This window comes from Nyctereutes procyonoides, unplaced genomic scaffold (assembly GCF_905146905.1).
Source record: "Nyctereutes procyonoides isolate TBG_1078 unplaced genomic scaffold, NYPRO_anot_genome, whole genome shotgun sequence".
Lineage (NCBI taxonomy): Eukaryota > Metazoa > Chordata > Mammalia > Carnivora > Canidae > Nyctereutes > Nyctereutes procyonoides.
The window spans coordinates 4,863,853-4,884,180 of record NW_026575036.1 but is presented as its reverse complement, the minus strand read 5'-3'; the positions used below and the strand labels follow the sequence as shown (position 1 = coordinate 4,884,180).

General features: G+C 37.9%; 1 protein-coding gene across 5 annotated transcripts in view; it reads right to left on the bottom strand.

The window, feature by feature from the left end:
• Positions 1 to 19,826, bottom strand: part of PDE3A (phosphodiesterase 3A) — a 326,710-nt gene extending 306,884 nt beyond the window's left edge. For 4 of the 5 annotated variants that reach the window (XR_008663571.1, XM_055318764.1, XM_055318765.1 and 1 more), the window contains exon 1: positions 19,007 to 19,636. Coding sequence is in view for 4 of the 5 variants with exons in the window: in XM_055318764.1 (XP_055174739.1) it covers positions 19,007 to 19,543 (537 nt within the window). In the remaining variant the exon portion in view is untranslated. Of the gene's footprint in view, positions 1 to 19,006 lie in introns of all 5 variants that reach the window. The other variant, XM_055318766.1, reaches the window with a different exon arrangement.
• Positions 19,827 to 20,328: the final 502 nt, after the last annotated feature.

The following is a 20,328-nucleotide window of genomic DNA, read 5'->3' as shown; positions in this document are numbered from 1 at the left end:
ATCACACAGGAGCTGCAGTCTGTATGGACTCTCGGTGGTCCGTTTCTTTGGTAACATCAACGCCAAGAGTACAAAGTTGTCTCCTCTGCAAGATTTAGGACCAATTTAAAATCTAATCTTAAAAAGGGTGACTGGCTTTGTACTTATTAAAATGGCCAAAGCCTATAACCTTTCCATGTTTGCAGTTACAGACTGGGCACAAGAGGATTCTGGTTCTTTTTAAAAGTGTGTACATACTGGACAAGGGAACATGGTGAGCAAATCTAAATCGGATATTAAAATTTTTTTGTGAGCAAATGAAACTGGGCACCTGCAAACAAACAAGGGCCTATCTATGAAGTTGCAAAAGTATCAATCAAATATGTCCAACTCAAACACACACTCACACACACACACACACACACGCGCCATCTTCCCTTTCTCGCTGTGAATGTAGAAACAGACTTTGAACTTCTGGTGCTTTCTCCCTCCAAGAAGGGCATGACAATATTTCCAGTTTCCCAGATTCACAAATGGAAGGATTGTTCATGCACTTTGTTAACACTTTCCACCTTTGATCACTGGCTAATCCTGCCAATTTCAGTTCTTTGTTTTTTCTTAAATCATCTTTCCTTTCCAATCACAACTCTTCTAATAAATCCCACTGTGCCTAACCAGGACTTTTACAGTAGCCTCTTCCGTGTTTCTCAAAAACGACCATTTGTCCGTCATCCAATCCACTGCCTATCAAAACTATGTTTCATCCACTGGCAGACAAAATAATGTGTATATTCCTTGGTCTGATATTAAAACACTTCATTATTCATTCCCCTATCTCTACTCTTCTCTATCTTATCTATTAAAAATTTTCCACCATCCCACTTCTCCATCCACAAAGGCTAGGCTATTTGTTCCATGTGTTGTTTCCAGAATACAACATCGTTTCACACCTGGCATCCAGTCTCACAACGCGTTTTGCCCTTCTTCTCCCTCCATCCCTCTGGACCTCATTCCATAGGGGAAATGCAGTAAAACATTCCTGTAATGACATTCCTATAATGACACATTGAGGTTTTTTTCTTCTTTCTTAGCTACGTTCTTTATAGTGTACCAAATTGGACTCTAACCAGCTTACCATTCACACAAACACAAGAAAAGGTGGAAAATAAATCCAAAAGAGAAGTCAGAGAGGAAGAGAAGACAGAATTTTACCAGAAACCCATGTTAAGAAGGTGATGGTATTTGAGCATTAAATTTAGCTCTGACCTTTCTGGAGTGCAATGTTCTCATGACTCTCTGTATTTCAAAGTATGTATCACTTTGCACTGCAATCCTTTATTCTCGCTGTATCTTTACTATCTGTTCTGGGAGGGGTTGCCAGAATGGCCCACTCCGCACCCTCCACCAACAATCCCACCCTCTCAGTCACGCCGTAGGCACCCTTCAAGTGTTCTGAAATTTGAAAACATGAACAGTTTAAGTTTTCCAACGAAAAGTTGCACGAGCCAGAGATCCACAGTTGCAGTCTAGGAGCTAACCATGCTAAAGGGGACTTTCCCACTCGGAGTGAGCAGCTTACTTTACCAGTTTAGTACTGGTATTCTGACCCTCCTTACAATTAAATTCCTCCGTATAAATTAATAACCTGACATTCTGATTCACGAGTTCTAATTTTATTAGTGTGTCTTGACAATGAATAACCTCCGGTTCTATAGAAAAAGTGCATCTCTGACCTTCAAGGCTGAGATCTGGATTCTAGCCAAATGTTAACCTCAGTGCCAAAACCAACACCCCTTCCCCCACCCCTAACACATACATACGCACTCGACAGAGAAATGCCTCCTAGCCTCTATCACATTAGCTCAGACATCTCAAATATAATCAGCTAGTGCTCATCTACTTACTCTCTTTCGCTAGAACAGTAAAAAGAGGATGAAATTCTTAAGGTTTTTTGCCTTCTTTTCTTTTCTTTTTGTTTAAACACCATCTCCGATTCTATCATATTTATTTCTGCAGATTCTTTTTGGAGGTGGGCAGTGGTCTAAGTGAAAGCACACTGTATTTTTTTTATGCAGTTATAGAAACTGGCTTAATATTTGTAAATTTAGTTTCACATAAATTTATAGTTCTTAAAATGAGAAAGCATGGTAATAATCCAAGATGTCAAAAAAATTTTTTAAATATTATATACACCATTTTCCTCCCATTCATTCACTTAAACAAATAATAACAAATGAAAATATATAAAGATCCTTTGTCTTATGCAGGAAATGCAATGAATAACCAACAATATCCTGACAAGCAAAATTGAAACTAATCAATATTATACACAGTGTAAACCCAGATGCAGAAAAGCAAAGTACAGAAATAACCTATTTTTGCATACAAGTGATGGATAAAGTTTTTAAATATTATAAAACAAAAAGGCTTATATTTATAGGCTATGCATAAACTTCAGAAAAATTAGTATACAATGTATTGAATGAATACTCTGGTACATGGAATTCATTTAGCCAAAGATTTTTTTTTATCTTTATAAACTTTATAAAGAAAATAAAGAAATAAAGAAAACTTTATTACTTTGAAAAACAATCGTTATAAAGTTGATTTTTATTTGCAACCTTACAGGCCTGATAATCAGTGAGGCAGGCTCACTACTCTCCTTAGGTATGTCTTACACAGAATTTTTTCTCCTTAGTCAAACATGATTTGTTTTCATGTTCATCTCACCATATCATAGGCACAGAGTTATAGCTTCATTGCCAACTTTTAACCTAAAAAGACCAAAAACTTTTGTAAAAAATTAAGTACACTTCCAAATATGTATTTCAGTGCACATGCATACTTTTTCATAAAACTATACTTTCGGGCCATTGTGTATATATCAATCTAGAGCTGCAGGGACCCACTGTGGAGGATCATACCAGTTGAATTATTATTAAAGGCCACATTACCATTCATAAAAGCACCTGGAATTGCTATTCCCATGCCTCTGAGTCCAATAACTACTAAGCAAGTGGTCCTAAAAATGCTCTGTGGACATACGGACAGAAACAATGTCAAATGATAACATTTCTTTACAAGGTTTTGCTTTTCTAACTATAAAATACGTGTCCAGGGTGAAAAACTTAAAAAAAAATAGAAAATAGAAAAGTAAATTTAAAAAATCACAATATCCTCTTATAAACAACATTTTGACAACTATTCTTTCTGTTATTTATTTTGTTGTTATACATAACATGCCATATCCTCAATTTTGTTTCCCAGTTTCCCTCTCTACTTATCAAAATATTTTCCCATGTGATTAAAAGCTCTTCATTTTGTATGTTTTAAAATTCCTATCTTTTCTTGCTCCTGAGCAATATGGAAAATGCTTCATAATCAGATATTAACCACAGGGTAGAGTTAGCAAACTCTGAAAAGTTGCAGGGCAATCAAGCTATCATAATTTAAATATTTATATGGCCCCTATCATTGAAGTGCTCTGTAATTTGACAAATGGTCTGAGTTAATATGAAAACAAAATAGAAGTATTGCCTCTATAGGAAGGTGTGGGATGGATTGGCAACATGCCTTTAGATAAGATGGGATTTGTCTAATTGAAGACTAATAAGAGAAAGACTTAAATTTTCTTTGAACAGTCTAATGTTTTTGCTATATCAGAGGTTAAGATGTTAAAGCATCTACAAATGGAGAATATGAGAACGACTCTTTATTAAAAGTTTATTTTGAAATAAAGACATTTATATGATAAAATTTCAAAACCAACCTTTATCATACTAAATGTTACAATACCCTAACAAACAACTTTTGACGAGATTAAGACACTTAATTGGAATTTGTTTCAATGTAAGGAGTTTGACAGCTTTCCTGAAAGTTGGATTTACAATTTATACATCCTCTGAAAAGCAAGGACATAAGGTAAACTGGAAAAGGGTTAAAAAAAAAAAAAAGTCAAACCAATCAGATTTTTTTAAAGAAACACACACACACACACCCTTAATACTAGGCCACTGCATACAAGAGAAAACATTAAAAAAAACTCTCTTCCTACCCTCAAAGAGAGTTCAGCCAGTCAATACCAATCTTGGTGGTATTGCCTTCAATATATACTTCCCAATAATACTATCTCTTAGACTAATTCTCAATCCTACCTGGATTACTGCAATAGCCTTCTCCCTTCTTCCATCCTAAAACCTATTCTCACTCAACACAGAAATCCTGAGAGATCCTATTCAACATAGATCTGATTATATCCTTTCTCTTCTTACAACCCTTCAATGGCTTAGACAAACAGCTCTGCAAGGACTCCCATGGCCTACTGACCCACTGGCCCTCTCCCATCACCTCTCTGACATCTCCTTCTCTATCACAGAAGTGAAAACCAGAGAATGTACAATGACCAAGTTGGGAGGAAAGATGACTACCAAAGGAAGAATGTCTAAATTGAAGCCAATGGTGGTACAGTAAGATGATGCAGGATTCTTGCTCCTTCTGAGGTCAAACCAAAATAACCACCTCAGACTAGACTGAAAGATCATTCAATATGTGGGAAAATCTGGAAGAAAAGTGGTCTGAGTACCAGGGCCTACAGTGGGTTCCTGTGGGAGCTAGTAAAAAGAGAGAGCATCTAGAGAATTATTTTTATGTGATAAATAAACAATCACTACCTTCCACTGAGGTCCATTGCTAAGCCTGCACTGTCCTAGCTACTTTGCAGAGATTATAAGCAGGAAGTCCCCATTGAGAATAATGGTACCACTGGTAAATTATGAGAAACAGAAAGGATATGACTGGAATCCTACCATGAAAAAATGGAGCAAAAAATTCCGAGAAATCTGTTTCTCAAAACAAAATATGATGTATAATGGCAGCTAATACACAAGTTTCTGATGGGATTATAGGACACATGATCGCAAATTTGACACTCAACAGCATCATCAGCCATTTCTGCAAACATGTTCAAAGACTCCAATTTTCCTAAATATCTCCCTTCAACCTTTTTTCATTCATATAATTTTCTTCAGAAGCACCTGTCAGCATCTTTGTCAGATTTTTCTCTTTCCACTGTTTCTGACTCCCCAGGCTCTGCATTTGTCAGTAACTTTGATCATGATGTAAGCAACTCTAATATTTTCATTAGCTTCCTGAAAACCTGCATCATTTGTAAGACTTACAAGTCTGCTTTTTTAATCAAATGTAAATCTGATACTTCCTGAGATAAGCCCACAACCTTCAATGACAGTCCTAATGGGTGGGTAGGAACAGATACCAATCTTGTTCATTTGGAAAGGATGTCTGACAAGAACCAATGTCCATTATTTCCACTAATTTTATCTTCAGACCTTAAAAAATAGGCTGTATTACTCCCATATTATGATAGGATTATTAAAATTCAGAAAGTTGAAGAAACTTGTGCACATTACAAAGCCTTGGCTTGTCTCAGTGCATATACTTCTACTTAACATTTGTATAGCAATTTATTTTTGTTGAGGCTTTATAATAGCCATATGAAATAGGTAGAAAAATTAATATTCCTATCTTACAGAAGAAAAAACTGAAGTTTCTCAATGGGGGAAAACAAAGTGAAAATTTTACTAGTGTCATAGGTTCATAAACGATAATCTGTGTGTACGTATAAATGATGTTTTCCCCACAACACTAAGCCAATCACTTTTTAACTGTTTAATCAGACTGCAAAAGTCAGGCCTTTCTGTCTAGTTTTGAACAGAGGTTTGTAGTCTCGTGTTTCTCCACTGAAGTAGCTAGAGTGTACCTTAAAATCTCAGATTTTTGGACTCCACTGTACACATAACTAAAGTAGAATATCTGACCATGAGACCTAGGAATTTTCATTTTAATAGGCTTCTAAGCTAATTTTTATTCACACTAAAATTTAAGAACTACAGCATGCAGCTAGATTTAGAAAATACCAGATGATGTTTAGTGGGAAGTAGGGGAGGTCAGGACATCTCCTCACAGATTTTTAAAGCATCTGTATTAATCAGAAACATGTACTATTAGAATTCTAAGACAACAGTCTGATTAATATGGCATTACGATTATATGAGATTAACACCAGGGAAAAAGCAGCGAAGAATCTAGGCTGCTTGAGATACCTAGAAAGTAACAAATAGTCAATGTGAAATAAACAGAATCCTGGATGTTCAATAAGATATACCCTTACTTGCCGATCTTTTTAATCAACCTGGTCACATAAGAGGTTAAAGTTCACACAGGATTGTCATAAATATACATTTGTAAAGTCACAGTGATAAATGCACTAAAGAAGTAAAGAATCGATGCTTTGGAAAGTAATAATATCAGGAAAATTCATAAACAGCATTATGACTTCTGCAAAATAATCTAAGTGCTTTTGGTATAAAGACGGATCCCAAGCCAATGCATGGCTGGACTTCCTGCCCAAGGTCCAGGAGTGACTCTCAGGGTCTTCTCTTTCCAAATCATGAAAAGTCCTAGGTTTTCAATGCACCAACATCATGTTCCCAAAAGACTATACATTTTTTTTTTTAACTGAGAAATTACTCCTCTGTTTTTGATCTAGTCTTTTCTCTGCTGAAGCAAATACTAGCCTTAATTTCTCACTCACTTACTGTGGGCAGTTTCCATTTCTGAATGTCACTTTATTTTTTTAGATAACTTAATCAGTGCTCATTTCTAGCTGTACCCGACATTTCCAACCGAATTCTCATACTTTTCATTTAGGACTACTTAATTCCTTACAGAAGTTCCACTGAACACATTTAAAAGTTCAAGTTGTCATTCTCTAAAGGGGAAGAAGAGGTGATCCAATTATTACAGTAAAAGGAAATAAAGAGAAACAGACAAAGTAAGGCTACTGCCTTCAAAATTGTGTTATAATTTAGGCCCTGTTTATCTAGCAAAAACAATTCCCATTATAGCAAAAACAAATCATTAAGAGTAAAAACAGACACTACTCAAGATGGTACAGACACAAAGCAAGCTTCCTGTCCTAAAATGAAAATATAGTTAAAACGTTTTGCTTCTAAATTTTTTCTTCATATGTTAAAATTAAAATGACTTGTTTACAAAAATATTTCTATTATTTCAAAATATCAATTTATAGCTAAATTCTTCGTTTGTCATTTTATGTTTTCAAATGGAAATGTTCAGATTTTTATAAGATAATATATTCAAAGAAATCTCAAACTGAAAAATTTTTTAAGAAAGGTTGCTGTTACCGAAAACTATCAATGACACCATTTGACATCCACATAGTAAAAGAAACTTGTCTCTATATAATAACTTTTTTCCCTAAACGCTGTACTCTTAGTTTATCTAAAGGCATGATAATCTGCCCCCCATACTCAAAAGAGATGTTTCTGATTTCAGTGAAAGAGTATAACAATATTTTTATATTATTAAGCATTAAAACTACAGCAACAAAACATTCTTGTCTTAAAACTTTTTTTTGCAAGTCAACTTCTATCAAAAACTAGATAGAACAAAACGACTGGATAAAAACTAATTTCAATTAAACCACACAAAGTGCTAATTTTTCAGTTCATCTGGACTCTAAAATTATGCTACCAAACTTCTAGATTATTAGCACAACTGGATGAACACTGCCGTTGGGTGATATTTTAAATAAGCCAATTTCATAAAATCACCTCTGGAAGCAACTGGCTCAAAACAGATTGTGTAATTGCACACAGTTAAAAGAAGAAAGATAGATTTACTTTATGTTAGACATTTCAGGATATACAGCTATTCAGTAAGAAGCTATAACAAAAACACAAAAGTGTAAAGGGGTAGCAGTAGAAAACACCTGCCAACACTTTGCAGAGAGTGATGGGAACAAATAAAGTCAACATTTATTCTTTCTCAATTAATTTCTAGGTTGAACATGAAAGAGATTCAATTTTTATTTTTCTAAAAAATGGACCTAATTTCAAAGCTCCTTTTAAAATCTACACTGTAATGATCTTGGTGGTAGCTTTGGTTATTTTCAGTTAGGAATGAGCTAAAAATAAGTATCTAGGACTCATGCTGAAAGTGGGATTTCCTCCCAGTAAGTGCACAGGCAAATTCAGCCCCTTATCTGACACATGCAAGAGAATATTTTTTAAAGTAATAAAAATACAAATACATTAAAAATCTAAGTTTATAGGCAAGCTAATGAACTATTTATTCTTTTCTCTCCATAAAAATTCACTTAAATCGGTTTAATCACCAGCTCAACCTCAGGAGATTAAGGAGATAAGTATTTCAGATTAAAAGTCATTTATTTCTTTTCCATCCATTTAGCCTGCCAGCCAGCACCCACAATGAGCAAGGCTACTGGGCCAGAATTTTTGGAAGGGAATATTTATGGCGGAGAAGAGAGGGCTAAAAAGTTTGACTCTTTTCTAATGAAAACTGTTGTGATCAGAATCTGACTTTACTACCCGAGCCTAGAAAGCAAATTTTGAAGGTAGCCTAGGCAGCTCAATAGGTTCTGGCTTTCCAAACTTCCCAAGAGACTGGTACAGGGTCAGGACCCCAAAATATGAACTACCAAACAAGGGGATGTTTTATATCATAATGCCTCCTGAGGAATATGTCCTAAGTGGACCTGTTAATTTGATCATATGAAACAGTTTAAAAATGAGAATTATCTCCTTTATTTGCATTCAGACTAGTTTAAAATGTCCTAAGAAGGCTGAGTCCACGAGTTGCCACAAAATGAAGCATTCCCCCCAAAATATTTCTAATGACTTCAAACTTCCATTAGGTTTACTTAAGTGGATTATACCTGGAGAGGGGGAAAGACTTGCCACAGACATAGCATAAATATTCAGTTATTTAAACTTACTTCAGAAGATGGAAAACTTTTATTAAAATCCCATTAAATCAAAACCACAAGCTTCTTACAAAAAATTATTTCAATATTCTGACATGGTACTGTGGGGTATTGGGGATAAAATGGTATTCCATAAATTTTAAACACATCCTGAGAGAGAAGAATCTATTAAGTTAAAAACATGTGAAATAAAATGTATTTCTTTGAAAAGTTATGTATATACATACAAACACATACACACATTGTCAGAAAAGATGACTGGAAAAAAAATTAATAAGACCAACTTCTATGTTAATTTAAAGCAATTTCAAAATTAGCCACGGCAAATGACTAGTTGCATTCAAATACAAACTCTTTCAAGTAACAGTTATGATTTTTATGCCATTTATTGTCCAGTTAGCTACTTCAAGAAGTCTAAATTTGGCCAACATCACCAGGAGTGAGCCCAAGTCCACATTATTTCATTTTAGCTAAATGTGCTTCTTTGTGTATCAGGATTCTACTGTCTGTTCTTAGTTGATTTCCTAAGAGATACATGAAAAAAATCTATGTTTCTCACCATTTTTATTCTGGAATGCAAAGATAAATAATGGGCTTTGCATTAAAGATGGGGTAATTTATAAATTAAAGGTCACCACAAACATCACACACAGATATAAACCATTATACACAAAATAAATGAATTCTCTAAAAAAAATTGTATATATCTATGTATAAAGGAACATGTCTTATAGAAAAAGTAATTTTCTCATTACTTCTCAAAGTAATAATGGAACAATGCTACAGTTAATGAATTTATGGAGTTTGGGGACAGGAGATAGAAGAAAGGTGAAAAAAAATCACTGTCCTCAACATCTGTACCTTTTTTTGAGTCCACCCTGAAATCACACAGAGCTCCAAAGCCATCTCATCTCAATTGCTAGTCTTGAAATCCCATACTACCAAAATCCTCAACCCTTTTTAAACACAAAATGGAACTCTTTTCATTTCATTTCTTATATCCTTGAAAGTGGTTTTTACATAAGCAATGGTGAGAAGTCATCACCCCTTTACAGACACTGTTATACTTTTCATCTGTTAAAATTACCAGCAGGTCTGTCACTTTAGTTTCCTAAGTTACCAAGATAACCTGCACTATAAACAAACACTTTCATTTCTAAAGAGACATTAGATAACCCAATTATACACTAATCACCATGAACGTGACTAATCACATGTTCACACTGTACACATAAGCAATCCCGGTTACAAATCAAACTCTGAAAGATGAAATCATAAATAACTGAAAATTTTGATACTGTGTTATAAATCAGGTTAACATAAAGGTTCCTTATTCAAGAAGTCTGTGAAATAACCCCTCTAATTAAAATAGTATTTTTAAATCTGTGCATTAATGTGAAATGAAGAAACGAGGGGAAACTGACTTGCCAACTATTAGTGTAGCAGTTAGTGGTACAAAAAAAGAGCTACCAAAGTCACATAAAATTTGAACAATTGTATATCAAGTGTCATCATTAAATCTATATGGATTTGCCATTATAATTGAAGGGGTAATATTAATATTCAAGTATTTAATCCCTTTAAAAATTATAGCTGCACTGTCCAAAAAGCACAGAAGCGCAGCACTGTTAGTCACGTGTCACTTGGGTACTTAAAATGTGGCTACATCAAACTGAGATAGGCTCTAAGTGTAAAACACACACCAAATACTTAAATTTATAACAAAAAAAAACAGAATGCAAAGTGTATCTTGATTTTTTGCATTGATTTTATGTTGAGATGCCATAATGGATTACTTTAAACATTACTATCATGGACCTCACCTGCTTCTTTTTACTTTGCCGGGTGGCTACAAGAAAATGGCAAATTATGTGGCTCGTGTTAGATTTCTATTGGACAGCACTTATCTAGCCTGTTTACAGGACTGTTTTCATCAAAGCCACTGGGTGACACTGTTTCTCCACTAAATTAATACAACTAAAGCAATTTCCTGGCAGAGGAAAAAATCTCACATACACAGGCTCCCACACATGTGCACATGTGTACACGCACCAGTAGACACAATGTGTTCCTTATAACTATGTGCAGATGAAACTTTCTTAGGATGAAAGAACATGAGTACATTCATGTAACTTTACTACTATCTCAGGATGGAAGAACATGAATGCATTTAACTACTTTTATTACTATTTTACTAGGACCAGCTATATCTAAAATCTTTTTAATGACCATTCGGATTCCCCAATAATAAAGGACAGCTCTAATCAAATCAAACAGGTAGAAGTTGTTTAGTTTGTGAATTTTCCCAACTAGCTTCCCACCTTATAAATGGTTAGGTTCTTCATGACCTCCTCTAATATTACATCCTATTTACTTACATTTTAATGGATTCCTGAGGAAACCATGCAAAATAACTTAGGTGAACAAAAACCACCAGCTGTTTCTGCTAACAAAGAAATGCTTTGCTGATGTGCAGATTACTTTTTGCCTTGAATTCTGAAACCCTGGACATTTTGAATTAGATTAAAAAACTAAAATGAAAACAAAAAATCAATAGTCAAGCCACCAGAGCATGCTCTTCATTGATGAGATACAGACTCCACAAAGTTAGACTCTCCAATGCAACTGATATTCATTCGTGGGATAAAGTCCTGAATGATACATTCCAGAGGCTGCCTGGTACTATTTGATAACCAGAAAACTCACTGTAAGGGCTCAGAAGAGTTTTGTGTTATCTGCCCATTCAACAAGTTTTACTCAGTCTTCTAATTCTCAATGAGAATTCAGAGTTAGTTCCATGTGCAGTATCACAAAAGATATTTAGACTTAAAATTACCAGCCTGATTCCTTTCCTACCCTCTTTCCCCAGAAGCATATTCAGGTCCAAGAGAAAAATGGATAAAAGCCAACATTTTGCCTCTGACTGGGTACATACATTTAGCTGACTCTCCCTCAGTTTCCTTCTCTCTAAAATCAGACTAATTTTAGTCTCTTAACTACAGCCTGCACAGAATTGAGCATTCTGAGATCTCACTGCTACAAATTACTTGAAGCCATAAACTACCTCAGGATGTGAAAACAAACAATCATTGTACTATATTGAAGTATAACTTCCTAACTCCTGCAATATTTTTACCTGTATTTCAAAAGTACTATAAAAGGTATACTCTAACATTAATTTCCATTTAAATAAAAAAATTATCTGCCTTCAAAATGTAAAGCTGCTCAAAATCTAAAAACGTATATGTTTAACCAAGTAGATGTTGAGAAAGTTATGGAAGTCTATGAAACTATTGACTTTTACTCCTGATAAATGAACCCATGAAGCGATGAATGTTCTGGATCTAGATTTAAAACCTACTCTAAGCTGGGGATCCCTGGGTGGCGCAGCGGTTTGGCGCCTGCCTTTGGCCCAGGGCGCGATCCTGGAGACCCGGGATCGAGTCCCACGTCGGGCTCCCAGTGCATGGAGCCTGCTTCTCCCTCTGCCTGTGTCTCTGCCTCTCTCTCTCTCTCTGTGTGACTATCATAAATAAAATAAAAATTAAAAAAAAAAAATTAAAAAAAAAAACCTACTCTAAGCTATTATATGCATTCCTTCAACTATTATCTAAGAGGCCATTTAGGTATTTTACTGATTTCCCCTTTCCTTATGTTGACCTCTTATTACCCTAATTAGCTTTAAGCTCTGGAGACGAGAGTGTTGTTCCACTATCTGTATATAATGTGTACGATTTTTAGCATGAGACCTAATGCATAGACAAAAACGTGTTGATATGACATTTGATAGTTTCACTGACCCAAGACCTTTATGAATAACATGAGCTAAGGGTAGCATCTTCTTTTAAGACCATAGTATACTTTTATGCTGAACACATATGTCCAACTAATATTTTGACAATTGTCACCCAACACCTTTTTCTCTGAACAGTTTATGCACATCTTCAAGATATTTTTCTTCCAGAGATCAAAACTATATATTTCATGTTGACAACAGCACAAATATATTCTCAGATCTAAGATAAGACAACTCCCTAGGAGCCTTGGGAGAGGGGGCGGGGGAGAGGGGGCTCTTAAAAAAAAAATACCACCAGTAGCAAAAGTATATATATAAATAATTACTAGGAGGATTTAAATGCTCATGTAAAGGAAATAATGTTCATTTGAATACTAACAGAAAATAGCTTTCGGTGTAAGAATATGGAGAAGTCTGAACCTTCTGAGGTTCATTCTGAATTCTTTAATAGACCTTCATTAAAAGCATGAATGTAGAAGTAAATATAAATTGAGTTGTCAATCTCATGTATCTTGAGGGGTTTTTAGAAGATACAATTCTAAATCTCAAATAGAAGAGGAGGAGGAGGAAGAAGATTGCTTGGGACAGGAGACAGAAAGGCAACTAAATAAACAACTCACCACAAACATGTAACGTTATGCATAATTTGACAAAGCCAAAGAAACTTGCCCTATGCAAAGGCACTGCATCTGCATGTCAAAATCTCTTAAGATACTACATGATACAACAGTTGCATTGACTACCTTCATATATATCCATGAGATTACATCTCACAACAATAATATTTCCTGAAAAATACAACTCCCTAAATCCAAGATAAACTCATCTTTCTTTAGATTATGTAACACAAGTTTTCAATGAAGTCTACATAGACTACATAGACAATAATATTTCCTGAAAAATACAACTCCCTAAATCCAAGATAAACTCATCTTTCTTTAGATTATGTAACACAAGTTTTCAATGAAGTCTACATAGACTCTACTGGGATGTTACTGGCACCAACCATATTAACTAAAATCTTATATACGGAAATATTTCTAATTTTGAGGCTCATAAGCATCCTGCTTCAATCTTATTTAAATGAGAAGTAAAATTAAATTTGGTAATTTATTCAACTAGAGTCCTGCAAAGATTATTCTCAGAGTTTTATTTCCTAATAGAATACAACAAATTCACACAAATGTCACTACAGATACAATGAATGCTTTTTCATGCCAGTGTCACTCACCCTAGCCTGCCTGCACCCCTGCCCAGGCTTTTCAAAATGTATTTCATACACAGAGTCACTGTTCTGGTTGTTTATTTAATTAACATGACAGCCCAGCATACACAGCATTTCTTTCAGTTCTACAGTTTTAACTTTTTACACTTTAGACTCAATACAGAAAGAGTAAAATTACTGTTTGACTCCTTCCAACCTCTGTAAATTTATATAGATTCACTATTTCTGTCAGTTAAAACAGTTTTTCAGTATGCTTTAAATATCTCTATATACAAAGTAAAAAAAAAATCACAATTTTGTCCACACACAAAAATTATTTTCCCTTACCTTTCCCAAGGGATAAGAAAATCTTTTTCTTTTTAGTGTTTTCAGAAGTTGACATTAATTTTAATTCTGTCAGCAAGTCATAAATAATCAATATTGTTCTTTGTATCACCCTAAGCTGAGCTATACTACTGAAATGTGATAGAATTAAAACCTGTGATTGTTTCTGAAATTTATTCAATTTCACAAATACAGGAGATTATACTAAAATGTATTTAGAAACTTAAAGGACAATATGTTATTTTCAAAAGAAATACTTCTGTATTTTATAACCATAGTATAAGCATTAAGTATGTTATATTTACTCAGAAGATGTAACAAGGCCTATCATGTGTCTACCATCAAAAAACATACCCATTTCTTATTTTTTTTTTAATTTGAAAATATCTCTTATACCAGCAATGAAAAACTCAATCCTACTTTTGATAACCATCAGACTCCATGACATTGCTACAAAAACCTGTTGTTGTGGGACACATGGGTGGCTCAGTGGCTGAGCATCTGAGCTCAGGGTGTGATCCCAGAGTCCCGGAGTCCTGGGATCAAATCCTGCATTGGGCTCCCCACAGAGAGCCTGCTTCTCCCTCTGCCTGTCTCTGCCTTTCTCTCTGTCTCTCTTACGAATAAATAAAATCTTTTTAAAAATCTATTGATGCTAAAGATATTTAGTTAAGAGCTTTAGGGAAATGCTTATGGAAAATATTTTGATTTTTAATTACACAATATAAAGTATACAGCTGTATGTTTCTGACAGATCCTGTATCCATCACAAAGAATTTTGTCAGTAAGTGGGACAAACATTAATGGAGAGAGCCCTATACCTTGTGTTTTATTTCATGTGAAACCATAGGCAAAACTATTAAATTCTTAACATGTAACTAAAGTAAAATGGCATCGGTTTGGGATCTTTCAAAGATGAATGTGGGAGAGGTTTGGTGGCTCAGCCAGTTAAGTATATGCCTTCAGCTCAGGTCAAGATCCCAGGATCCTCGGATGGAGGCCCATGTCTGGCTCCCTGCTCAGCAGGGAACCTGCTTCTCCTTTTCCATCTGCCCCTCCCTGTCTCATACATGAGCTCTCTCCCTCGCTCAACTAGATAAAAAAAAAGGGGGGGGGGATGAATGTGCAAGGTGGCTACAGTAATTAGTGAGGAATGACTAGCCAGTGGTGTCCCTTGATGTGCAAACAGAATAAACATCCTTTCAAATACAATATCCAAATGGTTAAAACTGCACAATTTAAATTTTGTGTTGAAAAAGAAACTTATTAGACAATCGGAAAAGGACAAACATTATATGGTCTCATTCATTTGGGGAATATAAAAATTAGTGAAAGGGAGTAAAGGGAAAGGAGAGAAAATGAGTGAAAATATCAGTGAGGGTGACAAAACATGAGAGACACCTAACTCTGGGAAATGAACAAGGGATAGTGGAAGGGGAGGTGGGCGGGGGGTTGGGGTGACTGGGTGATGGGCACTGAGGGGGGCACTTGGCAGGATGAGCACTGGGTGTTATGCTATATGTTGGCAAACTGAACTCCAATAAAAATTTTTTTTAAAAAGAAAAGAAGAATAACTTATTAGTCATATAAAATATCTAACAATACAAGTAATTCTAATATCTCTGTATACTCCAGTGTTTAGATAGTACAATGATAACTTGAGAGAGACATACCTGCCCTAGGATGTGAACATCTACTTAGAAAAGATATATACTCCTTAATGGACATGTCTGCCAACCAAAAAAGTACAGTTTGACACAATGATCTACAAAATCAGCCTGCATCTTGAGGATATTAGACTGGTACCACTGAACTGAAAGCCATACAAATGTCATGAACTTTTCTTTACTGAGAATAAAGATACCTTCACTTGCATTCACAGACAGACCAGCGTCAGATGAATTCTGTGACTGAAGACCAGACTTATTTCTTCTTTCTTTGCTTAAAGCCATCTTTATCAACCACACTGCAAAACTCATTCCATATGTAATACCCAATCTATAAACCAAACTGTGGTTTAGGAAGGAAGGCAAAAAAGGGGGGGGGGGATATCTCTGTCAGTTGTTTTGTCTTATGAGAATTTCATCTTCTATTCTCCTTGACCTTTTAGAATTGAGTCATTGAAGAGAGGTAGCTCATAAGCAAGTAGCCACTATAATTCACACAAAGAAAAGGCTGAAATTCTCTCACCTTTAAACCTCACAATGAGCAAGGTCCAAATAAATTCTCAAAAGGCCTCTGCCAGACTTTGTGCTTTATGTCCTTACACCTCTACTTAAAATTCACCTGTTGCCTGAGTATTATCTTGAGTTGAGAGCAGACATTCTTTCATAAAAGAACTCCTAATCAGGAGTCAGGGCAGGGTTATATATGTGTTTTACAAGTATTTTGATTCTTGATTCATGAAGTATGCAGATGACAGTGTATACTTTGCACTCTTAACCAGAAGTTTGTTTCCTTATGATAAAACAGATAAGACATTTACTATATAGCTCCTGAACTTTTCACACAGTTAGGCTAACGTATGAGATACTGCCCTATCTTATAAGAGACTATTCCATGTTAGTTCCCATCCACCCCCCACAATTATACTCAGCAACAACTTTAATGGGCCATATATAAAAACTAGTCTTAAGTAACATGCACATACTAACCGGTAGGTACCCTTATTAAAACTTTAAGGATCTAAATTTTTCGTAAATGTAACCTTGTTTTCCCATCAACCATAAGAGATCCAGTCTCCTACTTTAGAACATTCTTCATAAACACAGCCTTTAAAAAAATAGTAACCAAAGAAAATGACCAAAATAGATTATAAATGTGCGTTTTCAACAGCGTTAATCAGCAAAATATGTAAAAATGCGATGCTTGGTTATTTTCTTATAAATCTTCAGATTATCTGAATTCTCCATTTATCAATCCAAACCAAAGAAAACCAATAAAAATCCGCAGATTAATTAACACTGCTGGTTAATGTAATTTATATCAACTCTACCTTTCATTCCTTGATTTCTAAATGTTACGGAATTTCAGAAACTTAGGAGGCTAAATGATATTAATTTGGAGTCAGGTTACGTATAATTAAAGTACATATTAGCCTTACAAATTATGGTTCAATTTTGCAATGATCTTATCACATTCCCCTTTAAGTTCAAGAAAAGTGCTCTAAACATAATTAAACTAGCAGTGTTTTTTTCTTAAAAGTCATTCTTTCCTGACACTTTGAATAGAAATCAAACTGTTTTCCCCCCTTAATTGGTTTACCCTTAAATAGACAGCTTGCTTTATTCTCATGATTTCCAAAATTTCTACCAAAACTAAGTATCAGTCAGCGGCCTGTTTTTAACTTCACTCTTAGAGTGAGCTTATACCCCAGAAATATTTGCTTTATCTAAACAAAAAGCTAAATAAGAACATTAGTTTTAAAATAAACACAGAGACTATGATGCTGTCATCCATTCTGCTAAATAATGTCAAACAACTACATTCTTTGTAATCAACCCCATTTCAAAAACAAACTAGCCACCACACCATATGGTGACTTAGCTAGGTCTTAGAAATACCTAAATGATTCTCCACAGAACAATCTAAAAAGAAAAGCTTACTATATCTTAGGACATTCTCCCAGTCACTAAGGTTGTCCCAATAGGGCCACAGATAGGCATAAATTTAAATGGGAAAAGTGTAAATTTCCACTTGCTGAACATAACCAGCTCTCTACAACTCCCACTTCCAAGTGTCATATCTGTTTGGAGTAGAGAAGCAAACACTTAAGTACACCTTTTCAGAAACGATTTGAGTTTCAAATTGGGATTTGTTCTTTTATGACCTCTAGGGCAACCATACTCCATGATCTTAAATGCTGAATGATCATGAGATTCATCCCCAAAATTCATTAAACTTTTTTTCTAGGACAACTTGACTCATAATTCCGGATTCCTCCTCTTCTCCCTTCCTGAGCGATTTATACCACCAGCAATCTTAAAATCATTCTCCTGAATATTTCCTGTATAATCTGTATAAATCCATTCCAACTTCTAAAACATCCACTTAAGTACTCGAGAGAAATGAAGGGCTTTTTTTTTTTTCTCTATTTAGTTGACACCAACAGTGAAGTTCAAGACTTTGACAAATTCCACAGTACAGACATATTGTTCCCCGCACAGAAGTTTATCATCAGGAAACAAAATACATTAGCATGTAACAACATATGTCCCCAGATTACAATTCAAAACAAACTGGGCACCACCAGACGCAGCCTCATCCAGGAAAACTCACTGCAAAACCACAAAGTGTGTACCAACCCCTCACCTCCAAGCATTGCTTGCTTTTAACATCAGAATCGTTTTTACTGACTTCACAGACGTTGACTTGTCACTTTAGAAGAAACTTTATCAAAAGCATTAAGAAACTTCAAAAGTATTAAGGTAATCTAGTAAAATCCACGTGTTGAAACATCACCCAGTGCTGCTAAAAATAAATACATTTAAAAAAAAAAAAAAAAGCTAAACTGGAGGATTTCTGCTAGAGGCGAAAACTCTGAGGGCACCTGAGCGGAGGGAAGTCCTAGGCCAGGTGTAGCAGATCTAAAAAGCGGGCCCAGCGGCGGAAGACCCTGCAAACGCCATCCGGTTGCGCTACTTATGATCGTTTCGGTTGTTGAGGTTATAAAGTCCTGAGCGAGACGGGGAGGGAAAAAGTCTCTAGTCCCCTACTGAGTCTGAAGTTTCCAGCACTCTTCTGGACTGCCTTCCCTTTAGTTGCCAGCGCTCGGATTCCCTCCACTTCGTGGCGAGTCCCAAGCGTCCCGAGTGTCCCCGGGAGAGGCGAGGGAGCGGAGCTCGCCTGCGCTGCTTACCTGTTCCCTCGGGATGCAGGGCAGGGACGTCCTCCGATGGGACTTGCTGCTGCAGCCGGACATCTCCGCGGACACCACGGAGCTGGACCGCCGCCGCCTCTTAAACACCGGGGTGTCTTCCTTGGTCCCAGCAAGGGGCTGGGACCCGAGGTGCTCCCTCGGAGCCGCCCCCGCGGACTGCGGCAGGATCTGCTCCACGTAGCTGGCCAGGAGCAGCCCCAGCCCGCCGGCCGAGTACGCCAGGTAAGGCCTCCAGGCGGCCTTGAACCTCTCTAAGGAAATGAGGGACACGGTCCTGACCGCGCTAGTCACGGCGACCATGAGGACGCCCAGCCCCAGCCCCAGCCTCAGCCTCAGCACCAGCCATGTCGCGGCGGCCAAGCAGCTGAGCACCACCCCCGCGGCCGGGAGCGAGAGTAAGCGATCCTCCCCGACGCCCAGCCCAGTCTGGACGAGCGCTTCCCCCCCGCAGCAGGCGGCGAGCAGCGCGGCGGCCAGAGGCAGGCGCACCCCGGCGCGCCGGAGGTACAAGCCCATCCAGAAGAAGGCACACAGGAGACTGAAGAGCAGCGCCCAGGGCTGCAGCCAGGGGCTGAGCGGCGCGCCGCCCCCGGGAGCACCTCCCCGCCGCCCCGGGACGACGCCCCCTTGCGCCCCCGGGGCCGCTTCCTCCGCGGCCGCCACCGCCTCCCTCCGCTGCGGGTCGCGGCCGGCCTCCCCGCGCGCCAGCCGCAGCAGCAGGGCCAGCAGAAAGGACAGGGAGCCCGCGCGCAGCGCCGAGGAAAGTTCCCGGGAGCGCCCGAGCGGCCGCGGCACCGGGGGCCCCCAGCGGCCGCCGCGGCCCGAGTCCCCACGCCGTGCGCGGCCGGCGCGAGCGGGACGGCCCGGGCCCGCGGCGGGGGCTGCGGGCCCCCCCCGGCGGCCGGGCTCGCGGGGCGCTGCCATTGCAGCCTCTTCACGCAGTCCCGCAGGTGCCCCCGACGCCCCCAGCCCGGCGCCCGGCGCCCGCGCACGCTCGCGCGCGCCCCCCGCCCGCTGAGCCCACCCTCGGAATCCCCCTTCTCCCCGCGCCCCCGAGCCGCCGCAAGTTTCCGCTTTCCAGTAACTCCTGCAGAATCCTGGATGCTCCCAACAGTCGCCTTCAAGTCCAGAGCTAGCACAGGCGCCAACGACCAGACTTCCTCCCTTTCTCTCTTTGAAAAACTCTTAAAAATCGTGCTCCACCCCCACCCCCCGATTCCTGTCCTCCGGGGTCCCTTCCCTCCGGGAGGGTTCTACGGCTCGCCCCACGGGCCCGGCGCGCGGGGGCTGCGGGCGCCGCG